The 19,115-nt window shown below is 57.7% G+C and overlaps 1 protein-coding gene across 3 annotated transcripts; it reads left to right on the top strand.

Annotated features, from left to right (window-relative positions):
- Positions 1-2,069: 2,069 nt before the first annotated feature.
- On the top strand, positions 2,070-18,492 carry ANXA6 (annexin A6). 3 transcript variants are annotated; one of them, XM_041482224.1, is made up of 26 exons: positions 2,070-2,221; positions 4,578-4,637; positions 7,241-7,325; positions 7,570-7,664; positions 7,835-7,948; positions 8,034-8,124; positions 8,238-8,317; positions 8,394-8,450; positions 8,598-8,691; positions 8,774-8,869; positions 9,117-9,175; positions 9,452-9,574; positions 9,776-9,834; positions 10,256-10,331; positions 11,219-11,300; positions 11,516-11,610; positions 12,037-12,150; positions 12,568-12,658; positions 13,088-13,167; positions 13,363-13,416; positions 15,337-15,354; positions 16,136-16,232; positions 16,532-16,627; positions 16,920-16,978; positions 17,709-17,831; positions 18,134-18,492. In XM_041482224.1, exons 2-26 carry the CDS (start codon positions 4,620-4,622, stop codon positions 18,191-18,193), a joined length of 2,016 nt encoding a protein of 671 aa, XP_041338158.1. In that variant the 5' UTR covers positions 2,070-2,221; positions 4,578-4,619; the 3' UTR covers positions 18,194-18,492. The 3 variants fall into 3 exon arrangements, with proteins under 3 accessions (XP_041338158.1, XP_041338159.1, XP_041338157.1); XM_041482225.1 differs by lacking the exon at positions 2,070-2,221 and adding an exon at positions 2,239-2,360; XM_041482223.1 differs by lacking the exons at positions 2,070-2,221; positions 15,337-15,354.
- Positions 18,493-19,115: the final 623 nt, after the last annotated feature.

The following is a 19,115-nucleotide window of genomic DNA, read 5'->3' as shown; positions in this document are numbered from 1 at the left end:
TGCTCCTTACACCAGCACCCACATCTCAGACTGTGGAGCTGGTTCTGGAGGAAATTCAGGCAGAGAGGAGCAGTAACAAGGCTGGGTAGGGGGTTAGGGGTGCGTGCACCTGCAGCGATGACTGACCCCAGCTGCCCCTGGGGAACACAGAGGGAGGTGAATTGGACTGCAGCAGAGAGGCAGAGGAGCACAGACCCAGCTCCATGGGATGTTTGCAGCAGCATGTCCAGCTGAAACACCCCGAAGCAAAATCCTGAGGCTGCTTGCACTTCCCTGGTATATGGGCATTCCTGGGGTGCAGCTCACAGGGGCTGAGCAGAGGAGTGCAACAGGGGCAGGGGTAAGTCCAGGGCTGGGCTTAAATGAGGGCACAGGGCTGTGTGGATGGGGGTCCCAGGTGAGGCTCCTTGGGGCCAATAAGGCACATGAGTGTCCTTGGGCAGCAGTGTGACTATTCTGCATGGCTGCTCCTGGCAAGGAGAGGCCATGGAGGAAGTGATGGGGTGACCTGGTTGGTCATCAGCATCCTGGGAGAAGAGCAGCAAGTCTGGGCTCTGAGGAGGTGTTTTGGTGTGAAGAGCTAACTTTGATTTTATTGTAGAAAGCGCTCAGGCTGAGTCTGCTTACAGTATTTTGAGACAAAAAACTCTCAGGCTGTGGCTCAGCCCATCCTCTGGCTTTCAGCTTGCAAGGAGCAGAGGAAGGGAGCAGGAGCCACGGAGGAGCAAAGCAAGGAAGGATCCAGAGCATCTAAAGCAGAGATGTACACTCCAACCACAAGGCTGCCTTGTCCTGGCTCTGTGGGGCAGCCCCATATCTAGAGCCCCTGTGAGCTGCTGGGCACTGTGAGCACCTCTGGGGCAGGGGGGCTCAGCACACCAGCCAGGGAGAGCAGGGCTGTTGTCCCACACTGCAGCACAGGGCGAACAAAGCCGTGCTTGTCACCCACGCCATCTCACATGAGCGAGGTCTCCAGATACCAGTGCCAGCCCAAGGGAACATTGCTCTGAGGGAAAAACAGGGCAGGAAGGAGCAGCCAGTGCTGGGAGGCTGTGAGGGTCTCACCCTGCCAGGCTCCTCCAGGGGAGCACAGCCCTGTGGCTGCATGCCAGCCATCCTGGGGCCTGTGCAGCCCCGGACAGGCAGGGCTGAGCAGCTCAGCTGCCTCGCAGCCCCAGAGAGATGCTCAAGCCAGTGGGTACCACCAGGGCTGGGATGCCTGAAAGGTTACACACCGGCAGCCTTCAGCATCTCCAGGAGTCCCTTGGGGTTTTCTGCTCTGGCTGGTGTCAGACACCACTGCCCGTGGCTCCTGGGAAGCCCCGCCAGCTCCTCCAGCCCCGCCGCGACCTCTGCGCTGGCTGGGAGGTGGCAAAGAAGGAGCCGGGTTAAACGTGGGTGAGGCGGGGCAGGAAACGGCCTCAGGACAGCGCAGACAACGGCACAGCCTGCCAGCAGCATCCTGGAGAGCCTCAGCCTGCACCTCATCCGTGTCTGCAGGGAAGAGAAGACTGGGGGCAAAACCAGGACATTGCTCCAGCTCGGGTCCTGCCCCGTGGGTGCTCATTGCAGAGCCTCGGTCAGCACCTCCCTCCTTTAGCGGGTCCCGGGGGACCAAGGTCAGGCCGTTCTTCCCCTCTCAGACTCCTGCAGAGGGCCAGGGGTGGACATTTCCCAGCCAGGAGCAGGGAAGGGGTGATTTGGGGTGATTTGGTGCAGGAGGAGGTGGCAGGCTGGCGGCAGGACCGGGAGGCAGCGGGGTACCCTGCGCCTGGTGTTCGCCGGGAAACCACGGCTGGGGGGACAGAAGGGGTGACATTTCCGCCGCTGAAATGCAATCACCGGTATTGCCTGGCAGTGTGCGTGTGGCACTGAGCCACCGCTGCTGGCACAGTGCCCCTGCACACACCAGTGGGGCTCTTGTGCCAGGAGACCCCTTCCCCACAGCCGGGCAGGGCAGGGTGATTTTGCGGGTGACATTGGGTGCCGCGGCTGATTTTGCGGGTGACATCGGGCGCCGCCGCACCGCGGGCACCCGGCGGAGGTCTGGCGCGGCACCGGGGGTGGGATGTGGCCCCGGCCGTGGCAGGCGGGGACTCGGGGGCGGTGACGTCTCGCCGTGAGGAAACAGCTGCTGGCCAAGGACGAGCGCTCGGCCACAGGAACAGCCCGAGCGCGGCCGCGGCTCCTGCGAGCGCACCCGAGAGGCTCCGCGCTGCCGGTCAGTGCCCGCTGCGGGCCGGGGCACCGCGGGGTGCGGGCACAGGGGTGCGGGCCGGGGCGCCCGACGGGGCCGGGCACTTTTTTCCGCAACGGCCTGGGGGGAGGAAAGTCGTGGAAAGCCCTGGCTGCGCCGGGCGGTGAGTTGTGCAAGCGGAGGCTCCCTCCAAGGGGTGGCTGCAGGGGGAGTCCCTGGGGTTTTTTTCTTTTTATGAAAAATCTTTCCTTCCTGACAAAGCCCCGGGGGCTGCGCTGTCGGTGCTGCTTTTTGAGGTGGGCGCTGGCGGGGCTGCGGCCCCGCTGGGTGTGTCCCGGCCGGGATGCGCCGTGGTCCGCGCTTTGGTGCCGCGGCGGCTGCGGAAACGCCCACCCCTCCTTCCAGCCGGGATCCACGCTCAGGATCCCCCCTGCTTTGGTGCCCACCAAGTTGTGGCCAGGTAAACGCAGCCCACAGCAGCCCAAAGGCTCGGAGCTCCTGAAGGCCTGGGAGGATTTTTGGCAGTAGGGTGGGGCAGGGCATTTTGGGGAAGTCCCTAGCCCTGTCAGGAGGATGGTCCGGTGTTTTTAACCCGGGGAAGCTCGCTTTGCTTCAGGACAGCGGGTGGCGGGGCACTGGGTGTTGTGGCCTCTGTGCTGGGGGAGCCCCCCAAGGCAGTCGGGCTCTTGGGGTGCAGCCCTGAGCTCACACCCCTGGGGGGCTTTGGAGAGCCTGGAGGGGTGCACTGCTGGCGAAACAGAGGCTTCCACAAGGGCTGTGCACATCACTTAGGATTTATTTCTCACGGGATCCCCATAACCCACATTTCTCCGTTGTTGGGTGGGGGGCAGGTGTACCCCCATGCTGGGCCACTGCTGCCCGATGGATGGGGTGTGTTTGTGCGGGGATTTTCCCGGGGATGCTCTCCAGGGATCCGCGGAGGTGTCAGCAGCAGCAGGGGACAGGGACGGGGCACCACAAGGACAGGTCGGGGACTGGGTGTGGTCGGCGATTCCCCCCCAGTGCCGAGATGAGTTGGGCGTTCTCAGCCCCGCTGCCGCATGCACGGAGTGAGGGAGAAGGGCTGTGCCATGCTGGGATTTCCGCACGCCCAGGAGGGTACACAGCTTCGTGTGCAGGCTGCAAAGGGGCATTAACAGGCTGCTTGTGCCAGGGGTGGGATCCCTTGGCACCCACCCAGCGCCCAGCCGCAGTGCGGCCCCACTGCGTGCGGGACATGTGGGGCTGTGCCCCGGCCAGGAGCCACGGGAAGGGGTGAGGATCACAGCCTCCCCAGCTGGAGGGGGAAGGGGAGGTGAAAGCAGCTCTGCGTTTCTGCAAAACTCTCTCCCTTCCACCACGATGCCTGTGGGTGCTTTTAAAAGCCTCCTGCAGCCAAGCAGGGGGGCCCAGCTGCACAGATGGTTGCAGGGCTGGGTCTCCCCTCGCATGGGAGCTCCTGCAGGGATGTGCAGCTAAGCCAGGGAAGTTAATGTGATTTCTCCTGCTCGCTCCATGGCATGAAACCGAACTCCTCTGGGCTCAGAAATCCCCCAGGGTGGCCCTGCTCTGCTTTGAATTTTTCTGCAACGTGTCTCCGAGGGAGGGTGAAGGAGCCAGGCGGGGCCGTGCCTCATGGCTGGCCTCAGCTGACGCTCAGCGGTTCATTCATGGCCAGGCTCCATTTTCCAGCTGTTTTTCTCCCTCTACCAGCTTCTTTCAGAGCAAATGGCGCTGTTGGGGGACTTTCTCTGGGAGGGTGGGGAGAGCCCACACCGCAGTGGGTTGCAGTTATAAATAGTGCTGGTGTTAATAAAACAACCTGCGAGTTACCCTGGAAACCCAGCTGTGTTTCCTGGTCTCCAAGGATGTGTGGGACTGGTGGTGGCCTTGATCGCTGCACAGAAACTCAGATAACAGCTCTGGGGATATTGTGGGGGCTGCCCAGAACCATGAGACAAGGAAAAGTCCCCAGCAGCTGCTGAAGCTGGGATGGCCCCAGGGCTTGGGGCTGCAGGGGAGCAGAAGGAACACTGAGGGGTGCAGTGAGAAGGCCCAGCCCTGCAGAGGATGCTCGGCCCGTTTCCATGTATTCAGCACATTTTTCCCCTCTGGTTTCTCTTGATACTGACAGGAAGCTGTGCAGGCTCTGTGCTGCCCCTGGCCTGTGGGGTCCCCTCAGTGCCAGGTACTGAAGGCTCAGTAACCACAGGGTGGCTGTGCAAAGCCAGCAAAGCCCTTCTCCCTGCTCCATCCTGCAGCACCTGGCAGTGCTCTCCCATGGGCACCACCCCTCAGGAGGGAGCAAACCCTCCCTTAGCTCACACAACCTGCAGAGAGGGGCCTTGGCTCACACTGACATTTCTGTTCCTTTCCACAGCTCCTCATTTCCCTCGCTCCAGTGAATTCCAGCTTGGGAACCATGGCACCCCAAGGAAAGGTAAGGGTGACCTCCACATGGCAGGGGTGGGCCCAGGGCAGACCCCAGAGCTGGGGCAGTGTCTCCAGCAGCAGCAAGGTTGTGGTGACGTGTGTGGACACCATGCTGCCCAGAGCATGTTTACATTCCTGCCTGTCCAGCCAGTGCTGTCTGGATGTGATGCAGATGGGGGAAGTGCTGGGCTGGGGAGCAGGGACAGCAAGGAGCAAAAATCCTTTTGGGACCACAGTGGGATGGGGGAGAGAAGCGGGGCCGTGGGAAGGGGAGGAGAAGAGATGTTGCACTGGGGATTTGGGCATTTGATGGACAAAACTCCCTCCTGAGCGTGCTGCAAGGCATGCAGCCCAGTTTGGGCCTTTCCCCTCTCCCCAGCCTGGATTACTTCCCACTCCAGACTGGGGCTGGTGCAGTGTGGCAGCTGGGTGAGCAGGTGCTCCCCTGCAGCCAGGAAAACATCTCAGTGTGGGTGGAAAACGCTGCCTCGGTGGGCAGGCGTGGCCGGCTCAGTGCAGCCTGCCTGCTGGCAGGGGAGGAGTCCCAGCCCAGAGCCTCCCTTCTGCTCTGCTGGGGCCTGGCTCTGCTTTCCATTCCCTGGAGAAATCAAGCAATTATTTCCTCCAACCTTACTACCCAAAGCTTCCTGCCCAGCTAAGGCAGTGGTTGCTCTTTGTGGGGAAACTGAGGCACAGCCAGGTGAGCATTTCCTGCAGTAGTCCAGGACCCCAAACAGCCATGGGGTGGAAGAGAGCAAAGCCACGCTGGGAATTTTGCTCCCACCCTCCTGGCCCCAGTGTGGCTTATTTTTAGCTGGGAGGTCCCGGGCAGGCCAGGATGACTCAGAGGCTGGAGGAGGGGAGGCAGGAGGCCCCTGGCAGCTGAAACAGGATGGAAAGTGGGATGGGGGTATGAAGAGTATGCAGTGGGCAGGATGCTGTTTCCATCCTAACTGATGTTCCCTCATTTCCCTGGGGCTCATTCCCATAGAGAATGCAGGGAGTGTGGGGTGATGAGGAGCACTGAGCTCCTGCCTCAGTTTCCCTTGCCCCAGTAAGGCAGGCAGCTCATGCTTCGATGGCTCAGCAGGCAGGAGCACAGCCCTGCTCTTCCTCTCCATTTAACCAAAGCCAACATCTTGACTCCCAATACCCTCCAGCCACTCTTGTTCACTCCTGCTGCCTCCAGGCACCTCCTTTGCTTTGCCATTTATTTCCATTCCCGTAAGGCATGTGTGTGGGAGCAGCTTGTGCCAAGCCAGGAGGGTCTGGGAGCTGCTGGGAAGTGGGGCTAAATCCAGCTGTCCCGATGAATCACATGCAATACGATCTGTCCCGTGCCCGCCGGGTTCCCTGGAAGGGCAGCATCTCCTCCTGCTCCTGCCACAGGGGACACCAATGCCAGCAGCTGCTCCCAGGAGGGCTTGTGGGATGTGCCCAGTTTCTCTCTGGAAACAGGAGGAGAGAGGCTGGTTTGTTTCTGAGGGTGCTGGGGAGGATGTGCAGCAGAGCTGTTGTGCCATGACGTTGGGAAGGGCCCAGGAGAGCGGTGGGTGTGGAGCTGCCCTGAGTCCATCCTTGGGCTCATTCCTGGAGGCACTTCCTGGGTCAGGGACATTGATGCCCATCTTCTCTGAGGATATGCTGGCTTTGATGTCCATGCTGGCAGCAGGCCTGGGCTTTTGTGCAGGTCCTGAGATCTTAGAGAAGCCATGCAGCAGATCCTGAGCAGATGAGCCCAGGGAGGTGCACATACCCAGCTGGCACGTGGTACAAGCAGAGCCAAGGGAGGATGCTCAGTTTCCCAGAGTGCTGGCACAGCTGACAGCCCCAGCTCAGCTCCCAGCCCTCCTGTTTCTCAGCACAACTAATAAAGAAATGCTGCTGCTCGGTTCTTCCCACTCTGTGCCTCTGGTGGGGATGTATCCCAGTTCCTCATGTGGGGCCAGGATGGTTTCACCTCTGCTTCCACCCACAGTGGTGCTGATCTCATTCAGGGTCCGGCTCCAGGCTCCCGTGGGGTGAATTCCCTGAACAAAGCTGACCTGGGAAGGGGGATTTCAGTCCCTCCTTTTTCCTGAGGTCTCTGGAGGTGTCATTCCTGAGCAGTCTGGAAGTGGCTGAAGAGCAGATAGAAGTGGATCATATCAACCCTCAGGATTTCTCAGGCACTCAGGAAAGTCTTTCTCAATACCCAGGGTCTCTGCTCCATCCCCTTGGATCAGCTTGGGCCCCATGGGAGTGCATGCTGGAGCAGAACAAACTGTTGGCACCTCTGATGCTTCTCAGAGTTTTCCACTTAGCAGCCATTTGTGCCTGTAATTCTGTCTCCTTGCTTGGAGGCCATGCAGAGCCTGGGCATCCTCAGCATCCAGAGAGGTTCCTTGCTTGTAACAGGCACTGGAAAATTAATTTCCTCTGTAGGGAGAGTAAACAGGAAAGGAAACAACTGCAGAGGAGAACAACTGTTTATATCTGAGCTTGAGCTTTACCTTGGGCAGCCTGAGCCATAACAGATCTGACCTCAGTCCTGCTCAGCTTCAGCTTCTCCTTCCCCCATCCCACTGGGGCTGCTCCTTCCTCTTGTACCTTCTGCCTCCTTTCCCGTAGGTCTACAGGGGCTCAGTGAAGGATTTCCAGGGCTTTGATGCCAACCAGGATGCAGAGGCTTTGTACAATGCCATGAAGGGATTTGGTATGGATGCTCCTCCAGACTGTCCCAGGGCTACCCTTGGTGTCCCTTATTCCCTGGCTGACTCTTGCATGGCTGGGTGTCCTGTATCACCTCCCCTCTCAGCTGGCTTTAGCAGTGTGCTAAAGCTCTCCTGGGTTCCTCTCCTCCCTGGGGCCAGCTTGGTCTGCTTGTCCTCCCAGCCCCACCTCCAGAGCAGCTCTGGGCACAGCAGGGTGACTGTGGTGACTCCTGGCTCTCCCCACAGGCAGTGACAAGGAGGCCATCCTCGACCTCATCACATCCAGAAGCAACAAGCAGCGGGTGGAGATCTGCCAAGCCTACAAGTCCCTCTATGGGAAGGTAAAGCCAGGAACACTCCCTGCCCCATGGCCCCACATGCCCCACTCCCCCAAACACAAGTGGCCATGGCTGCCACCACCCAGCACTCACAGGGACCCAGCACTCCCTGGACCCACCTGGAGATGCTGTGGAGCAAGGGATTCCCCAGCCCCTTTCTCCCCCTCCACCAGGACCTCATTGCAGACCTGAAGTACGAGCTGACTGGGAAGTTTGAGCGGCTGATCGTGAGCCTGATGCGGCCCCCAGCTTACGGAGATGCCAAAGAGATCAAAGATGCCATCTCGGTAAGGGATGGGCACGCTGCCCAGAGCCCCTCTGAGGGCACCCCAGCCAGCCCCAGGCCTCATGAGGCTGTGTCTCTGCCCCCAGGGTGTTGGCACGGATGAGAAGTGCCTCATTGAGATCCTCGCCTCCCGCACCAACCAGGAGATCCATGACCTGGTGGCTGCCTACAAAGATGGTGAGGGTTGAGAAAGGGCAGGGGCTGCCCTGTGTCCCCTTGGGCCACAAAAAGGGCAGAGGTGAAGGGATCCAGGTCTCCAGGCCTGACTTCTTCCCTTCCTCTTCCACCAGCCTATCAGAGAGACCTGGAAGCTGACATCGTTGGAGACACATCAGGCCACTTCAAGAAGATGCTTGTTGTTCTGCTTCAGGTATGTCCATCTGTCCAGCATCTGTAGGTGGTGGGTGCCTGTGCCCTGCAGAGCTGAGCCCATCTCTCTCCCACAGGGTGCCAGGGAAGAGGATGATGTGGTGAGCGAGGACTTGGTGGAGCAGGATGCCAAGGTGAGGCTTGGTGGGTCACTCTGATAGGTGATATCTGGGCAGGGATGGGGCTGGGGCCATTGGGACATCTGGATTTGGGCTGCAAAAGGTGGGTGGGTGCCAAGGGAGCACCCTGAGTCAGGCTGTGCCACCTTCCCCTCCCACCAGGACCTGCTGGAAGCTGGCGAGCTGAAATGGGGCACAGATGAGGCCCAGTTCATCTACATCCTTGGCCGGAGGAGCAGGCAGCATCTCCGCCTGGGTGAGCATCACCTGCGAGCTCAGGATGGGCCTGAAGATACCTTGGCAGCTTCTTCAGGCATCTGCTTGCTCTCATCCCACAGTCTTTGATGAATATCTGAAGATTGCTGGGAAGCCCATTGAGAGGAGCATCCGTGGGGAGCTCTCTGGTGACTTTGAGAAGCTGATGTTGGCTGTGGGTAAGCCAGCCCCACGTGGGGATCCTGTAAAAACACATCACTGCCCTTCCTGGGCTGGGAGGGCTCAGCACCAGGGCCAGCAGGGTCAAGGCTGTGGCTGTACCTGGTATCATGGAGCTCAGGGAGGCTCCTTCAGGATGGGTGGGGATGCTGGATGTGGTTCCCATGGGGTGTGGGTGCTCAGAAGTTGGGGGCACTGGTGAAGCTGGATGCTGGCATCCCTCACCACACCTCAATTTCCCTGCAGTGAAATGCATCAGAAGCAAAGCAGAGTATTTTGCTGAAAGGCTCTACAAGGCCATGAAGGTGAGTGTATTTCCCCTTATCTACAGGGTCCCCCCAGCATTGCAGGGATCTGGCCAGAGGAGGGGTCCCTTTGCCACGGGATGCTGCTGGAGAGCAGGGTGACACAGGTCCATGAAGGCAGGACTTCAGTGACCTGCGGTCTCTGCCCTTCCCTCCAAAGGAGTTATTCCTTCAGACCCAGGGCTGGGTAGAAATCACATAGAGGGTCCAACATGTGATGGGCTGAGCAGAGTTCCGTGGCCATCCCAGGCTTGATGTGGGGTTGGTCCCTTGCAGGGTCTGGGCACAAGGGACAACACGCTGATCCGCATCATGGTGTCGCGCAGTGAGATCGACATGCTGGACATCCGGGAGGTGTTCAGGACCAAGTATGAGAAATCTCTCTACAATATGATAAAGGTAAGTGCTGGGGGTCCTTGCTCACCCTCTAAGCAGCTGCTGGTACTGCCTCCCTCTTGATGCCAGCACCCCTGGGAGGGCTGTGCTGGGTGTCCATCTCTGAGGACAGGGTTCAGGGAGACCCCTCTGCATGAGCCCATCCCATGGCACTGCCTTGTTTTTACCTACTGCTTGGTCCTCTGTCTCCATCTGCTTTTCCAGGAGGACACGTCTGGGGAGTACAAGAAGGCTCTGCTGAAGCTGTGTGGAGGGGACGATGAGTAAGACCACCTGTCACCCCCTTTGTCCCTCTTCATTCCCTTGGTGCTGGGTACAACATCTGGGTCAGAGGCTGGTGGAGCACCTGGACCAGCAGCACCCACAGTGGTTTGGTACAGGGGGCCCTGTGGCCCCTGTGCATGACCAGCCACAGTGTCACGGTCCCTTCTTGGCACATGGGAGCCCTGAAGGGCAGGGCCAAACCCCTGGAGGGAGGACGCTCTGGTGGGGAAGGTTGGGATTCACCACACATTTCCTCCCATTCCCACCCATCCAGCCCCACAGCAAGCACCTGGTTCCTGCCCCTGTGCCCAGTGGATACAAAACACCCCTCACAGAGGAGCAAGACAGGGTGAAGGGGGGCTGCTGGCAGGTGCAGGGCCCCCGTGGCTCACTGTCCCCTGTCCTTGCCCTCCGTTGCAGTGCTGCAGGTGAGTTCTTCCCCGAGGCGGCGCAGGTGGCCTATCGGATGTGGGAGCTTAGTGCGGTCAAAGTAGAGGTCAGCACCCCCACCCCCTGCACCCCTCTGTGCTGCCTGCCAGCTTGGGACCCCTGGCTGCTCCTCTCTGCCATGGGGCACAGCCAGCCCCACAGCTCTGCTCTGACTCTCACTCCCCGGCTTCTCTCGATGCCATTCTCTGGTTTTGGGGTACAAGGTTGGCAGGATGTAACCGTGGCAGGGCTGGCTGCCCCCCGTGGGCTTCACTAACCCCCTCCTCTCTCTGAGGCCTTCCTCCCTTCTGGCAGTGGGTCCTGCATGTCTCTGCAATGCATTACATGCAGCCCTGGCTCCAGTGCCCACCAAAGAACTCCTGCCCCCTGGGGTAGCCCAGAGCTGGCCAGGGCGTGGCTGCAGTATGGGGAGCAGCAACCTGCATGCAGCTGAAACTCCCACAAAAGGGTGCTTTGGGATGTGCAGAAAATACACCCTGAGCCCTACATGAACACTGTGAGGAAGGAGGTGTGTTTGGAGCATAAGGACACAGGAGGACAGAACTGTAGGGCAGGAGTGGGAACCCTTTTAGCAACTCATGCTCTGTCTCTCAGTGACATGGCCAGCCCAGGCTGAGATGTTCCAGGCTAGGGCAGGTAGGTGTAACACTGGGCAGGGCACCAAGACTCCAGGGACTGTCAGTTGCTGTTTTCTTCCTGCACTCTGCTGGTCTGGCTATGGTTTGCCCCTTAATGGAAGGGGTGACAGTGGTGGGGAGATCCTCACTGATCCCCAGGTGCTTGCACTAACACAGAACCTGCTTTGGCCTCAGCTTGCTGGGTGGCAGCTTCCCTCTTCTCCATCTCTCCATCCCTCCCTCTCTCCATCCCTTCATCCCTTCCTCCCTCCCTCTCATCTCGAGGGTGAGCATGAACCCCTCTCTGCATCCACAGCTGCGAGGAACCGTGCAGCCTGCAGGAGACTTCAACGACGATGGGGACGCGCAGGTGCTGAGGAAGGCGATGAAGGGCCTGGGTAAGTGGGGACCGTGAGTTTAGGCCCGTCCTGCCGCTCCTCAGCAGCTCCTGGGGCACAAAATCCACCCTGCATGGCTGCATGGAAGCGCCAGGGGGAACAGAGACGGAGCTGTGGGAGTTCTCCCTTCCCCACCTGCCCAGTTTGCAGGGGTGGCGATGTGCCTGTGATCAGGGGTGACACGGTGACACAGTGTGGCTCTGGTGTCCTTGCAGGCACGGACGAAGGGGCCATCATAGAGGTGGTGACCAAGAGGAGCAACGCCCAGAGGCAACAGATCATAAAGGCTTACAAGGCTCATTATGGCAGGGTACTGCAGTCTCCATCCCACCCTGTTCCTCCTGCCCACATCCTGCCCCCTCCCACATGGAAATCAGCCCCTCACTGAAAGGAATCCTGCCCAGGGAGCAGTGGGCAGCTGTGGCACACCCACATGCCCTGGCATGACTACCCAAAGAGAAACAGAGTTGTCACAGCAGCCTCCCACTCTGGGTGCTCCCCAGCCCAAGCAGGGTGTCCCTTCCCCTTGTCTTGCCACATCCTCAGCTCTGCACAGAGGACTGCAGAGCCAGAATCTCCCCAGAGCCACCCGAATATGTGACTTTAAATTGCTTCAAGGGTTTTCACAGATCTCTCCAATCCCTAAGCTCTCCTCCCCTTCTTTTCTCTCATGTTGTCTCAACTGGTCCATCCCTGCAGAAGCAGCTGGGGACTGAACCCTCAAACGTTTTTGCAGGACCTGATGGCAGACCTGAAATCCGAACTGTCTGGCAGCTTGGCCAAGCTGATCCTCGGGCTGATGCTGACACCAGCACAGTACGACGCCAAGCAGCTGAGGAAAGCCGTGGAGGTAATTGTCACACTGCTGGTGGCCCGGGGCTGTCAATGCCAACAGTTTCACATGCCCCAGGATCTCTCCTATGGAGAAGAAATGATCAGAAAGCACCAGGACAAAGACCTGGTTTGCACTCAAGACTTGCATGCCTCTTTGCAGCCCAGCATGCTCAGCCAGCTGGTGGCCACTGGAGAGCCAGGGTAGGGGCAAACCAGTGACATGCACTGCTATGCACCAGCCACAGCAGCTGGGACCCCACTAGCAGTGTACTTGGACACTTCCATGTTGATTCCTACCAGCCCTTGGGGCCATTTGCTGGATATAGACTTTTGCCACATGGTTGCCCCTTCTTGCCTGGCACTGCATGGCAGTGCCATCCTGTCCCCATTTGGTGTTGGCACCTGCAGCACCCACCATGGCACTCTCTTCCAGGGGGCTGGCACAGATGAGAGCGTCCTCATCGAAATCATGGCCACGCGGAACAACCAGGAGATCAGGGCTATCAACGAGGCCTATCAGGAAGGTAGGGCACAGGAGGGACAGGAGGAGCACCCAATTTTTGGGCACAGAGCACAGTGTGCAAGGCCCTTCCAGAGCCCAGGCAGAGTTTTGTCTCTGTGTTGGGTCCATGGCTCGGTGCTGTGAAAGTCTGTTAGTCCCCCCAGCAGAGCACTGGTCCTCACCTCTCTCCATCTCATGGTGACACATGCCCCAGCTCTGCCATCATTGTCTCCTTCCCTGAGAGCTCTTTCAAAATGATCCTATTTCCTCCAGAGTACCTGGAGAAGAGGCTGTACTTATGCTCAGGGCATTAGAGCTGCTGGGGTGATCCCTTCTTCCCTGGGTTTTAATCAGCATCTGCTTCAGCCATGCTTCCCATGGGGATCACGGGGACAACAGGCACTGGTGGGTGGGAATCTGAGCTGCAGGCTCAGCCATCCCTTCTCCACAGCCTACCACAAGAGCCTGGAAGATGACCTGAGCTCTGACACATCAGGGCATTTCAAGAGGATTCTCGTCTCCCTGGCTCTGGTAAGAGCAGCTCTCACTGGGTCTTCTCCTCTCCCTGCCACAGGCAGTGCTGGGGGTCTGGAAGGACAGTGACTGAAGACACAGCATCCCTGCCTGGCTGGGCAGTGCTGCTGGACTCTGTCTGCCACCCCCTCACTTGCGGCTCTCCAGGAGATGTCCCCTCTCCATCTCCATGATTTTTTTATCCAACCACAGGGCAACCGTGATGAAGGACCAGAGAACCCCACACAGGCACACGAAGATGCCAAGGTGAGACCCATATTGGCAGTGCTTTCATGGGCTTTGCATTAAAAAAAAGGAGAGGATGTTGCATGCCCTGCTCTGGAATTGACATTCTCAGGGAAGCAAATGCTGCTGGGCCAGGGTCTCTGTAAAGTGCAGGGGGAGATGCCAGGTGAAATGAAACCCTTGGAAGTAAAGCTCCCATGCCTGATTCCTGAAGCTCTGCTGCTCCATGCATGGGGAGAGCAGCCCCAGGGAGTTCCCCACCTGTAGGCTGCAGCCTTTCTTGTGCAGAGCTGCCACTCTGGGGTTCAGTAACACACACTGACACTGAAATTTGGCTCTTGAGCTTCAAACACAGCTTTGGGCTGGTCTGCAGGAACCACCCACCTCTGTGTGTTGTGCAGGGGGCAGATCTGACACACTGGGGTGCTCCAGACCTCTCCTGGTGTGGTGAGACACAACTGGAGGGGGAAGGCTGAGCAGCCAGAAGCAGTGCAGGGAGGTGTGGGGGCCATTCCCTGGCTGAGCTGCTGGTCCCAGCAGACCTGTGACCCACAGGCTGTGTCCCCTGAGCTCCTGCTCCTCAGGGCCGGGGCTTTTCTTTAAGGGGCTGGGAAGATCTGTGCAGGCTGAGAGATCTTGCTTGGCTGTGCTGTGCCAGCACTGGATGTTCCAGTGCTGGGGAGAGCAGCACAGCATTCCCAGCAGGGCTGCCGCCAGCAGAGGGAGTGGATGCTGTGCTGCCTGTGTGCCTGCCCATGCACTGCCTGCACCCTGCCACGCTCTCTGCCTGCACCTCTGCCCATGCACTGCCTGCACCCTGCCACGCTCTCTGCCTGCACCTCTGCCCATGCACTGCCTCCACCCTGCCACGCTCTCTGCCTGCACCTCTGCCCATGCACTGCCTGCACCCTGCCACGCTCTCTGCCTGCACCTATACCCATGCACTGCCTGCAGCCTGCCACGCTCTCTGCCTGCACCTCTGCCCAGGCACTGCCTGCACCCTGCCATGCTCTCTGCCTGCACCTCTGCTCCTGCCTTTTCTTGACTATCTAAAAACAGAAGCGAGACAAAATTAAGAGAATAAAAAGCGCTTATATTTATTGAAGGGCCTTCAGGTACATTTAGGACATGTGTAGCCCCCCAAGGGCTACACCCAAAAATGGATGACATGTCATGGGTTTTCATACTTTTATAAGTTTGCTCCATTTGCATATTAGGGGTTAATATTCCAATTACAGTTTCAGGTAATGAAACCCAAGTTTACCCCAAGTTTGCTCCCCCCCAACTCCCTTTTGTTTACATTTCTTGGGGCCTAAGACAATAAGGTGTCCTTGATTCCCAGGCCTGGAGAGGAATTGTTTTGTCTTACTAAAATGGGAAACTCCAGTAGCTAACACTACATGGAGTTTAGAGTTATACACCAAGGCATTGCAGGATTACAAATCTATGAAAAACATAAAAGCTAAAATCCTAAAGCATCACTGCCCATTCACTGCCTGCACCCCTGCTGCATGTGCTGCTGCTCACCTCACCCTGCTGCACAGAGAGAGCCAGGAATGACATGCACAGGGACAAGCCAGCCAGGTGGCACCTGACCTAGCACCACGCTGTTTTGTCAGCAAAGCTGCCCTTCCCCTCGTCCCACAGGCAGAGGGAGCCAGCCTAAAGCCAGGCAAGGATGCTCCAAGAGGAGCAATAGGCTGGCACCCAAGCTCCAGGGCTGGGCGACTCACTTTGTTTGGCCAAAGACCGCCCTCCCAAGGTACTGGTGTAGAGGCCAAACTGGAGGAGGACACAGGTCCTGCTCATGGCGAAGCAGGGGACCCGGGGACAGGTAGTTTTAAGGGATTTTGCTGGACTTCCCTTGCCTTGTCACGGAATGATAAAGGTTGAGCAGCACCTTCTGACCCTGTTGTCTTCCTGTCTCTCTCTCTCCACCAGGTTGTTGCTGAGACCCTGGTGAGTGCCTGCCTTTTTGCTCCTCACCCTTCTGCATATTTGAAGGGATGCTGCAGTCCTGGGGTGCAGGGCTGGGGCTGGGAATTGCAGCCCCACAAGCCAGGCCTTTCTGACCACATGGGCTGTGCTCACTGGCTTGGGACTCTCGCATGAGGATAGGGGACAAGGGGACAGGTGGGACGTGCAGTGAGGGCACTTCCCTGCAGTGTGGGGCAGGAGAGGGAGAAGGGCACCTGCCCTGCCCCTGGGGACCAAGCCTGCCTGCTGCCTGTATGTGGGACCTCAGGGCTGGCTTCCCTGGCTCCCCAAAAGTGGGAATTGGGGAAGGGGTGACTTTTTCCTGCAACAGCCTAACAGATGAGATGAGCACAGCCTCCCACTGATGCCCAGAGAGGAATGGCAGCTGTTCATTCATGGGCAGCACTGCTGTGGCCCAGGATGGCTTCTGTTTCTGGCAGCCCTGAATTTCCTCTTCAAGAGGGGTTGGCCACCCCTGAAACATCCTCCACAAAGGACAAAAAAAGTCTTAACCATGAGCATTGCAAGCTTTTTCCATAAAAACTAGAAAACATCTTTTCTTGGAGATAATCTATGAGTGTGCAGCTTCACATCCATGGAAAAGAAATGTCTTTTTTAGTGGGAAAAAATCCCCAGCTATTTTCCTGCTCATAATCTCGTTACAAAAGGGTTTCCCGTCAGGACTAGCTGTCCCAGGAAGAGCTTTTTGACACCTGTGTACCTCTCTGCTATATCTCCCTCTTCACTCTTTGTTCTCTCCCAGAAACTTGCTGATGTCTCCAGCAATGACTCCAGCGACTCCCTGGAGACCCGATTCCTCAGCATCCTCTGCACCCGCAGCTACCCCCACCTCCGCAGAGGTAGGATCACACTTCTCCATCAGCTGCAACACAAGTGCTTGGATTTGGGCTGGGTGGGAGATGGGGAGGTGGGGGTCTCCTCAAGGCTGAGGTTGAGCCCTGTCTCCCCAGCTGTGGTGGGGATGAGGCAATGGGAAGAGATGGTATGGCCTGGCATTTGAGGTGGCTTATTGAAGTCACCCAAGCCTGCTCTGGTCCCACCTGATCCAGAAGTCTCCACAGCTGAGGCTTGAGTCTCCGGGGTGCCCAGGGCTGGGGTGGAACAGCTCAGCAATGCCCTTTCCTGTCCCCATCCCCAGTGTTCCAGGAGTTCATCAAGATGACCAACCACGACGTGGAGCACGCCATCAAGAAGCGGATGTCGGGAGATGTGAGGGACGCCTTCGTGGCCATCGGTCAGTGCCCCCTCTGGACAGGGCACCCCGCAGGGCAGACTGTCCTGCCTTTAGCTGTCACTTTAGCTGTCACTGCCATGGCAGTGGGGCAGCAGATTCCTGCTGCCATTGGGCCGTGGAGACTCCCACTGAGGCATGGGTTTGGGGCATTTATAGGGTCTCTAGAGAGGGCCAAGCCTGCACCCTTGTACCAAGGAGGGCTTGTGGCTGAGACAGTGGTGCCACAGCTCCTTGCTGTGATGTGTCCCCTGGGTGCCAATAACCCTCTTTCTGTCCCCTCTGTGTGTTGCAGTCCGGAGTGTGAAGAACAAGCCGGCTTTCTTTGCTGACAAGCTCTACAAGTCCATGAAGGTGAGGACAGACCCTCCTGGGGCTGGGCTGTGGGAGAGGCTGTGCTGGGCTTCTTTGGGACTGTGCTTTAACCCCATGGAAAGGATGGGGTTTGTCCTCTGGCTGTCCCTGAGGGAGTAGGGAGGGCTGAGCTCAAACCAACGTCTGTGGTTGTCAGGAGATGTGTCAGGCTGATGTCTTGCTGGCAGCAAGTCCAGCATATGTCCAAGGAAAGATCACAGAACAGTTAGGGTTGGAAGGGACCTTTAAAGGTTTCATCTAGTCCAATTCCCTTCAATAAGCAGGGATGTCTTCAAGACTATTGAAGGCCCCATCCAACCTGGCTGTGAATGTTTCCATAGAGGGGAGATCCATCACCTTTCTGGGCAACTTGTGCCAGTTTCACCACCCTCACTGTAAAAAACTTCTTCCTTGTAACTAGTCGGAATCTTCTCTTTTAACTTAAAACCATCACCCCTTTTCCTATCACTACATTTCCTGCTAAAAAGTTTGTTCCCGTCTTTCTAAAGCCCCTTTTAAGTATCAAAAGACAGCAATAAGATCTCTCCAGAGCATTCTCATCTTCAGGCTGAACAACGCCAGTTCCTTCAGCCTTTCCTCACAGGAGAGGTGTTCCAGACTCATTTTTGTGGCCTTCCTGTGGGCCTGATCCCCAGCTTGGACTGTGCTAGAGATGCCAGGAGCATCTGTGAGCCCCTGCAGGGCTTTTTGTTCAAGCTCTCCCTTGCAGGGTGCAGGCACAGATGAGAGGACCCTGACCCGGATCATGATTTCTCGGAGCGAGATTGACCTGTTCAACATCCGGGGCGAGTTCATTGACCTGTTTGACAAATCGCTGCACCACATGATTGAGGTGAGGGGACTGGGACATCCCTTCCTGGCTCATCACCTTGTCTGGCTGAATCCTGGCCCTGAGCCCTGAGGGGACCTGAGCCATGAGCAGCACAAGGGCTGAGCGTCACCTGGGCAGGGGGAACCTGCCCCCAGGAGCCCCAGAGTTGGCTGGTCTGGCTCTAGAGAGGATGTGCTGGCATCTTCCACTGCTGCAGGGATATCTGCAGGGTGTCCAGGACATGGAGTTGTGCCCTCCCTGTGCCCAGCACCTTGAACCAGGCTTCCCCAGGGCTGGTTCTGACACAGCTCTCCCTCTTGCAGAAGGACACCTCTGGCGACTACCGCAAGGCTCTGCTGGCCCTGTGTGGTGGGGAGGACTAGGTGGCAGCTGGGGCCCTTTGTGTCTGAGCCAGCACGCAGCCACTGCCTTGATGTCACCGCAGCTTCGGGGGCTTCAGGGGACACTCAGTCCCCTCCAGAGAACAACTCACTTTGCGCTGGAAAGCAGCACCACATTGCAAGCGGGGGAGTCTCGGGGAGGGGAGCAGAGGGGTCTGGGTAGGGAGATTGTCTGTCTTGAAGCAAAATAATTCATACCCGAACATGCCGCTAAACCAAAGAATTTACCCAGATGGAAAAGACAATTTAAAATCTGATAAATAAAACCTCACTGTTGCTGACCCTGGGGCAAGAGCAGTTGACTTACTGGGGCAGGTTTGGGTGGGACTGGGAAGCCTTGGTGTCTCCTTGCTCCCGTAGGCAAACTCAGGTAGGAGCCCAGCCCCAGCTCCAGGGAGGGCCCTGAAGACACCACAAAACCTCCCTGAGCAACGCTTCTGCTGAGAAAGGGGCTGAAAATGCATGTGGGGCTGGCAGCAGTGCAGGGACTTCACCAAGGGCTTCACTTCATGCCTCTGAAAATCCCCGGCAGGGTTCATGCCGTTGTGTGGATGATGCTTTCATAAACCAGAGATACAAATCAGACTTGATGGCATCCACCCGTCCTCGCACGCGGTTTCCTGTGCTTTCAAGCTGCTGAAGAAGCAGTCGAAAGGCACATGCCACAGAGGCTACGCCCCCAAACAGTTTGTTTGCACTTCCCCCAACACTCAGGAGAAAAGAACTGGAATTTCCAAAAGCGGGAAATTCCAGCACTTTCAATTGTTTCCAAGTCAGAACAAAAAGTTGTGAATACCCTAGTCTTCCTCAGAACAGCTGGGTGAGGAAAGCTTCACCTTCAAAATATCAAAGCAGTGTTAGGAATAATAACACAATATTATTACAACACTTCAAAACCAGCTGA

Source organism: Pyrgilauda ruficollis, unplaced genomic scaffold, assembly GCF_017590135.1.
Source record: "Pyrgilauda ruficollis isolate IOZ18807 unplaced genomic scaffold, ASM1759013v1 scaffold57, whole genome shotgun sequence".
NCBI classification, from domain to species: Eukaryota; Metazoa; Chordata; class Aves; order Passeriformes; family Passeridae; genus Pyrgilauda; species Pyrgilauda ruficollis.
Note: the sequence above shows the minus strand (reverse complement) of the source record. Positions and strands in the feature narration are given on the sequence as shown.